This window comes from Strigops habroptila, chromosome 3 (genome assembly GCF_004027225.2).
Source record: "Strigops habroptila isolate Jane chromosome 3, bStrHab1.2.pri, whole genome shotgun sequence".
Classification (NCBI taxonomy): Eukaryota; Metazoa; Chordata; class Aves; order Psittaciformes; family Psittacidae; genus Strigops; species Strigops habroptila.
Window position 1 is genome coordinate 1,125,216 of NC_044279.2, and position 8,140 is coordinate 1,133,355.

An 8,140-nucleotide genomic window follows, 5' to 3' on the forward strand; every position below is an offset into this window, starting at 1 on the left:
AGTTGGTGGCTGAATCCTCTTCGGCCAGAAGACCTTGAACAATAATTGTTGCTGGAGCTTTGATGTATTGTAATCATAAATATAGTTCCAGACTCTGATTCATAAAGGTTTTGTTGGTCTGAGACTGTGACCAGATCCAGGCTATAAGCCCAGGACACTGCTGGAGCGAGGCCAGAGGAGGCCCCGGAGCTGCTGCGAGGGCTGGAGCAGCTCTGCTCTGGAGCCAGGCTGAGAGAGCTGGGCTGGGGCAGCCTGGAGAAGAGAAGGCTCCTGAAGGGGAGACCTTAGAGCAGCTCCAGTGCCTAAAGGGGCTCCAGGAAACCTGGAGAGGGGCTTTGGACAAGGGATGGAGGGACAGGCCAAGGGGAATGGCTTTAACCTGCCAGAGGGGAGATTGAGATGAGCTCTGAGGCAGAAGCTCTTCCCTGTGAGGGTGCTGAGGCGCTGGCACAGGGTGCCCAGAGAAGCTGTGGCTGCCCCATCCCTGGCAGTGTTCAAGGCCAGGTTGGACACAGGGGCTTGGAGCAACCTGCTCTAGTGGAAGGTGTCCCTGCCCGTGGCAGGGGTTGGAGCTGGAGAAGCTTTAAGGTCCTGTCCAACCAAAACCAGTCCATGATTCTACGATGATGTCAGTGAGTTGCTTCCTCTTCTCATTCCTTTTATGTAGCTCCTGGTTTATGTCTTTTACCACTGCTTTAACTACTTTAACGCCGTGTTTCAGGCCAGCCTGCGCACACCCGAGCTGACCTGGGAGAGGGTGAGGTCCCAGGTGGACCATGTCATCTGGCCAGATGGGAAGAGAATAGTCCTTCTGGCAGAGGTGAGTTGAGGGTGAAGGAGCAGGAACTGCAGCTTGTTCTCTGCTTGGGGAGGAAGAAAACAAGGGCTGGGTGAGTGGTGGAGCTGAAGAGGGTCCAGACATCACCCTCTTGGGCCTCAGGAGCTTGAGAGTCTCTGGTTGAAGGGCTTGGTGTAGCCCTGGTTTGGTCCACGCATTACTGGAACAGAGAAAAGCTCCTGTGTTTTCCTTTATCCCACTCCAGGGTGTCTCCCACAGGGTATTTTATCAGATTTTTCACTCCTAAATAGTTTTATTGAGTTATAAAACCAACCAACATCTTGGGATTCAAGTGCATGTGATAAAGGGTGTTTCATCCCAGAAGGAACACATTTCACTGGTGGGTTTTGTACCTTCTCGGGGGTTGTGAACTGGTTTTGGTGCTGTATTGAGATAACACCAGTCTCTGCTTCCCAGGGCCGCCTGCTGAACCTGAGCTGCTCCACTGTCCCCACCTTTGTCCTGTCCATCACTGCCACCACGCAGGCGAGTAGGGTTTGGGCTGAGCAGGAAGCTCCATAGTGGGCAGCAGTCACTTACCTCAGTGTCTTCTCCATCCAGGCTTTGGCTTTGATAGAGCTATACAACGCTCCTGAAGGCCGCTACAAGCAAGACGTGTACCTGCTGCCTAAGAAGATGGGTAAAGACGTTCTCCTTGTCTTCTCTTCCTTGGCTTTGAGATTGAACAGATGGGAAGTTTTTGTTGGGCTGGGTTGAGGACAAGGGTGCATTGCAGCCTCCTGGGCTCTCCTGGAACACCCTGCCAAGCTCGGGGTCTCCCAGCAAGTTCTTCCCACTGGGTCTGGGCTCTCCAATAGGCTGGATGTGTTGTTTCGCCATCCCACCTGGGCAAAACAGGCTGAAGCACTTGGCTGACCACAGGAGTCCATGCTGGTGCAGGCGATTTTCATGCAGGGCTTCTGCCAGCAGAGCTGCCTGTGTTAGCTGTGAAGACATCCCTGACCAACAGCCCTGCCTGCAGAACCCCCCTCCTGAGGACACAGGCTGCACTGACCACAGTTTTGCTGCAAAACTGAGACTTCTTTGGTGTTAAATGTATTTTTTGAGGCCAAATGCAGCTTATCCCAGCTTGGGTGGTAGATGTCACCTACCAGAAACGTCTGGTGGCTCCTGGACTCAGCAGCAGACCCAGGAGCCCTCCTAGAAGGGTATTTCAGAGGAAGGTTTGCCCCAAACAGATGAGAGGCTTTGGTTTTCCTCACTTAGGGTGAAATCAGTTTAGCAGCAAAGACATGAGGAGTGATGCTCAGGAGGACCTGATGCACAGAGGGGACTCGTTGCCTTCTCCTCCCCCATACTAATGACCCTTGCAATCATTTCAGATGAGTACGTGGCAAGCCTCCACCTCCCAACGTTTGATGCCCACCTGACAGAGCTCACGGATGAACAAGCAAAATACCTGGGACTGAATAAGAATGGACCTTTCAAACCAAACTACTACAGGTGCTGCTCCTCACCCTCTCCCCTTCTTGTGCCATGAGGTGGGGTACACGCTGGGGGTGCTGAGGGGATGGGGTTTAATCCCACTGTGAAGGTATCATGGGTGTTCTGCTCATTCCCATCACCACGTGGAAAGTGGGAAGGGGCCGGAGTGGTTGGGGCTGTGCCACAGAGCACTTGGCAGGATGTGAGCCCTTTGTATGTGGCAGCAGCTGTCACCAGGGGTGGCAAATGGCAGTGATGCCACCCCCAACTCAGATGACAGCTTTATTTTTAACGGGTGATGAAGGACGAGGTGGCTCAGAGCCCCGGGAGCTGCTGGGATGGGCTCAGCTCCATGGTTCTCATCCCCCAGCATGGGCTGATCCCAAAACCCAATACTAATTCCCAATCCGAGCCCCTGGATCCCTTCCTTTTCCAGGCTTATCTTTGTAGCCAACACTCCAATGCATATTTTATCATGAAAATGAGTTTGCACAGACACACATCAGCTTGTTGGGGGTTGAAGCCCAGATCCTTTTGCAACCTGCTCTAGTGGAAGGTGTCCCTGCCCGTGGCAGGGGGTTGGAACTGGAGGAGCTTTAAGGTCCCTTCAACCCAAACCAGTCTGGGATTCTATGATCCTTTTCATGCAGGAAACGGCATTTTCTTGGTGTGCAGGTTCTTCAGCACTCACACAAGAGCTCAAATTTGGGGGTGCAGTGGGTTTTGCCAGATCCTGAGCTTTATTTCTTACTCGTGCCGTGTGTTCCATGCAAAATCATGGTTACATGGAATCACCATTCCCATGGAGGAATCTCCTCCAGTTCCATTCTCGTTGCCCAGTTTCAGTGTCTGGCTGTAGTCACAACCCTGTGGGGAGGATGGTTCATCCCACACATGGAGGAGTTGGGATAAGTAGAGGGTCATGGCAAATTCCCTGCATTGAGGGGGAGCCACGAGGACTCAAACACCCTCCCGTGCACCGTGGGGTGGAGATGTACACAGCTTTGGCTTGGTGTCCTGCACGAACTGAAGCCTCCAGATGCAAAAGGCAAAGAGTCAAGTTTTGCCAAGTTCCTTGTTTTGGTGTGTAAATATCATGGAATCCCAGCCCGGTTTGTGTTGAAGGGAGCTTAAAGCTCATCCAGCCCCAACCCCTGCCATGGGCAGGGACACCTTCCACTAGAGCAGGTTGCTCCAAGCCCCTGTGTCCAACCTGGCCTTGAACACTGCCAGGGATGGGGCAGCCACAGCTTCTCTGGGCACCCTGTGCCAGCGCCTCAGCACCCTCACAGGGAAGAGCTTCTGCCTCAGAGCTCATCTCAATCTCCCCTCTGGCAGGTTAAAGCCATTCCCCTTGTCCTGTCCCTCCAGGTCCTTGTCCAAAGCCCCTCTCCAGGTTTCCTGGAGCCCCTTTAGGCACTGGAGCTGCTCTAAGGTGTCCCCTTCAGGAGCCTTCTCTTCTCCAGGCTGCCCCAGCCCAGCTCTCTCAGCCTGTCCCTATAACATGGTATTTATGGGGTGGGAAATAAGGACCAAGTCCTTTCCTAAATCATTTCTCTCCTTGGTGTCTACCCCTCCCAAAACTCACCATGTCATTGCTGGGGCAGCTCCGCGTCTCTTCCCCAGCAGCTCCCCAAAACCTCCTTCTCTCTTCTCTTCCCCAGATACTAAGTTCCTGCCGCTGTACCCCGGAGAATTGAGGAACAAGACCCCAAGTCTTTTCTCAACTACTGTACAGGATGAAACAGCTCAAGCTCCCTAAGCTAGAGCCGGGCTTGCTCTCGTAGTAGACAGTGTGTTTAGGTTATTTATTTATTGACTAGAACACTCTCCATGCGGGCTCTGCCACCGGTGCTCGCTCTGCTGCGGCACCGAGGGAGACGCTGGATTTCTTTCCATTTCTTTCATTTTACTCTTTGGGTTGTTCTTCTTTGTGGGGCTGGGAGGATGAGGAGGGAGGTGAGGAAGAAGCTGTTGCAATGGGATGGCTGCGATGGACTTGGAACAGCCCATATGCACCCTTCATCCGACGCGCACAACGGGAGCCGCGGGATCCCGCTTGGAGGTTGTTGCTTTTGGGTTCCTTCGCATCCCAATGCTTCTTCCAGGATCCCACCAGCCACGAGAGCTGGATGGAGAGGGGCTGGGTTTGTGTTTCTCATGCCAACACAGCTAAATCCGTGTTTGCTCCAAGCGCTGCCGACCAGCCGGGTGCCACCTCGCTGGAGGAACCTCTCGTAGTTCTGCTGAACTTCCCAAGGGATGGTTCCACCAGCGAGCGGATGAACTTCGCCTTAGCACTGCTGAAAGCTGTAACGAAGGGTCTGGTTGTTAGTGTCAGCCCATAGCAGGAGCTGGGAGGACAGGAGCGGTGCCTGCTCGGGGGTAGACACGGTGGTGGTGGGGTAGGACCCACCACTGCTCCCTTCATCCCAGCTCCACAGTGTTTTCCTGCTGCTCACATTACCAGTGCCAACCTCCCATGGTTCAACCAAAGTCATGATCCCGGTGGGGCTACAGGGCGCTGGTGGAAGAGCCCTGGATCCTCACCAACAAATGCTGCTCACGTGTCGGGAGCTCTTTCCAACCCAAGCAGAGCTCGTCGGCCATCCCGCTGGGAGGACCCGTGTACATCTGAGGTCTTTCTCCAGCTGAATTTCAGCTCTCAGTGGGAATCTTCAGAGTTTTATTTTCCAGTCATATTTGTAGGATAAAATTTGGAACCCCCCTTTGAGTGTATGAGATGAACACCAGAGTAATCCCACACTGATCTTCTGCCTGGGGAAGGGTTCAGCATCACTAAACCCCTCCAGTTGACTCAACTCTTGATGCATCTGACCCAATGGAGAACAGATCTGCCACAGTTACCTGGTTTAGCCCAGGATGTCCCACTGGAACACTTCCCAAGGTGACTTCCCAAGTCTCTGTGTCTCATCAGAGGCACTTTAATGGTTCACATGGAGAACATGGTCCTTCTAAAATAGAATCACCCAACCCCCGTGAGCGCAAAAGCCTTTATCCTGTGGTTGCTGCTTTGGTACCTGAGTCCCTCATCAGCTGCAGGTTCTTGTTTTGTCCTCATGGACTTTGCCATCCTGGAAAAACTCTTTAGTGGCAGCTCATTCACGCACAAGAAAGGAAAAACTGTGGAATTAAGAGTCTTGGAAGCCGAGTCCTCACGGCTGTTGATGGTGAGAGCTGAAATCAGCTTGACTGGAAGCTGCTCATCTGCAGAGCAAACGCTCTCATCTGGTCACTTCTTCCAAGTTTCTCTGAAATTTCTCCAAGCCTGGAAGGAAGACCTTGAGGAGACCTTTAAAAGACCTGAGGGCTTTGAAAAGTCTTTGAGGAGACCTTAAGGCTTTCAGGACACCTGAAAGGCTTTGAGAAAGTAAGACCTTGAGAAGACTTTGAGAAGACCTTAAGGCTTTTGGGAGACCTTAGAGCTTCAAGAAGGCTTTGAGGAAACCTTTGGGCTTCCAGGAGACCTTCCAGGAGGGCTTTGAGAAGACTTCACCATCAGTCACTAACCACAAACCTGAAATAATCTCTCCTCACCCCTGAATTTCACCTGGATCCTGAGGTTTTTGGGATGAGTCTCTGGAGCTGTTGGAGATGCCACTGGATGACCTCGGTCTGCACCAGCCACTGGACCCGGGGTTCCTCCTGTTCTCCACACCTGAAATCCTGCTCCTGGTCGAGGTATAACATGGTCATGGGGTCCTCTGGAGCAAAGCAGCCCTTGGAAAATGGGCTCATCCCAACCACAGCTGCTCCTGCCCCGGGAACATCCCTCTGCAGCCACTCGACCCTTCGGAACCGCTCACGCAGCCGCTTGACCTGCCCCGTGCCCGTCGCTTGTGCAGCATTCGCTGGTGCTGACCCATCCGTGAAGTCCTTCGTGCCCATTCTTAATCCCAATTTATCTTCCAGGTAGCTGATGGGAGGAAAAGGAAATCATCAGAAGAACAAGAAGCTCCCAACTGGCTTTTCCCACCTCTATTTCGAACACTCTTCTCCATGTCCTGCTTCTTCTGTAAGCTGTTGGGCTTGCTTGGCTTATTCCTGGTCAATCTGGAATCGGATTCCATGAGCATCTCTAAATGAAACGTGTCAGGGGTTGGGTTGGGGAGGGGTTTTTTTTCTTAATGTAACACGTTTTTAAAGAATTAGGAATTAAAAAACAAAAAAAAAGGAGATTTAGGCAACACCAGCAAAAATTGTGTAAGGAAACGGTTCTGAACAGCGGAAACGGTGAGAGCGAACCCGTCATCAGCGAGACGAGACCTTCGCCAGCATAACATGTTCAAAGGATGTTTTAATTATTCATGTCTGAGTGATTGTATTAGATCAGCAATAAACTGTAATCCCAATCCACCAATAAAACATTGGAAAACTCGGCGGCTCCGCGGGGTCTTTGCATTGAATCCCAGCCTGGTTTGTGTTGGAAGGGACCTTAAAGCTCCTCCAGCCCCAACCCCTGCCATGGGCAGGGACACCTTCCACTAGAGCAGGTTGCTCCAAGCCCCTGTGTCCAACCTGGCCTTGAACACTGCCAGGGATGGGGCAGCCACAGCTTCTCTGGGCACCCTGTGCCAGCGCCTCAGCACCCTCACAGGGAAGAGCTTCTGCCCCAGAGCTCATCTCAGTCTCCCCTCTGGCAGGTTAAAGCCATTCCCCTTGGCCTGTCCCTCCATCCCTTGTCCAAAGCCCCTCTCCAGGTTTCCTGGAGCCCCTTTAGGCACTGGAGCTGCTCTAAGGTGTCCCCTTCAGGAGCCTTCTCTTCTCCAGGCTGCCCCAGCCCAGCTCTCTCAGCCTGGCTCCAGAGCAGAGCTGCTCCAGCCCTCGCAGCAGCTCCGGGGCCTCCTCTGGCCTCGCTCCAGCAGCTCCACGTCCCTCTGGTGCTGTTGCCCCAGAGCTGGATCAGGGCTGCAGGGGGAGCTCCCCAGAGCGCAGCAGAGGGGGGGTTTTGGGGTACAGAGGTGTTAGGTGCTGGTGCTGTGGGGTGGGGATGGGGATGTTGTCCCTAACTCCAGTGCCGTATCCCTGAGCTCCCACCACTGCCGTGTGAATCCATTTGGGAACACTTCTCCGGGCGCTGCGTGTCCTTGGGGCTGTTTGGGCTCCGGGCGGCTCTTTCCGCTCTTGGTGCCGATGTGTCCTTGGGGAAAGCTGGATGAGCCGGATGGGAAATCATCCCATTATCTCCCCTGCTCCCGTCGCGGCTCCTCACTGGGTGGTGGGAGGGAAACAGCCCAAACGCTTTGTCCAGTGGCTGTGAATGACCCAGGACACAAGTGACACCCCCCGCAGCACAGTGACCCCCAAAGCAACTGCCCCCCTGTATGGGGTGGAGAGGGAGGAACAGGTGGGGACGGGGACCCCCAATTTGTCCCACCCCCCTCATATTTCCAGGCCCCCAGGAGCTGCTTTTAACCAGGATTTGGACAACCCAACTCAATGGATGATGTTGGGGGCCCCCCGATGCCAGCAGGACCCCCCCATGTGCAGCTCCTACAGCTGCCATCCCCATAATCCCCAACCCAACACCCTCCCAATCCTCCACAGCACCCCGAGGGACCCCCCGTTCCCATTATCCCTAAGGACACCCCATAACCCCCCTTCTCCCCCCACCAGCATTTCTTGCTCCCAGCACCCCCAGGGGCACCCCATCGCCATTGAGACACCCCATAGAGCCCCCAAAACCTGTCACCTCCAAGTGCACCCCCCATTCCACCCCACCAGCCCCCCTGCTGTCAGCACCCCCCATCCCGAGGGTACCCCAACAGCCCCCGTGTCACCGCAAACCCCCCATCCCCGCACCCCCAATTCTCCCCATAGGACCCCCCCCACCGC

General features: G+C 54.1%; 1 protein-coding gene across 4 annotated transcripts in view; it reads left to right on the forward strand.

Annotated features, from left to right (window-relative positions):
- AHCYL2 (adenosylhomocysteinase like 2) overlaps positions 1 to 6,685 on the forward strand; it is a 78,502-nt gene extending 71,817 nt beyond the window's left edge. For all 4 annotated transcript variants that reach the window (XM_030478147.1, XM_030478150.1, XM_030478149.1 and 1 more), the window contains exons 13-17: positions 722 to 820; positions 1,256 to 1,324; positions 1,400 to 1,478; positions 2,182 to 2,302; positions 3,949 to 6,685. In XM_030478147.1, coding sequence (XP_030334007.1) covers positions 722 to 820; positions 1,256 to 1,324; positions 1,400 to 1,478; positions 2,182 to 2,302; positions 3,949 to 3,955 — 375 coding nt within the window. In that variant the 3' untranslated portion in view covers positions 3,956 to 6,685. The remainder of the gene's footprint in view (positions 1 to 721; positions 821 to 1,255; positions 1,325 to 1,399; positions 1,479 to 2,181; positions 2,303 to 3,948) is intronic.
- The last annotated feature ends 1,455 nt before the right edge of the window (positions 6,686 to 8,140 follow it).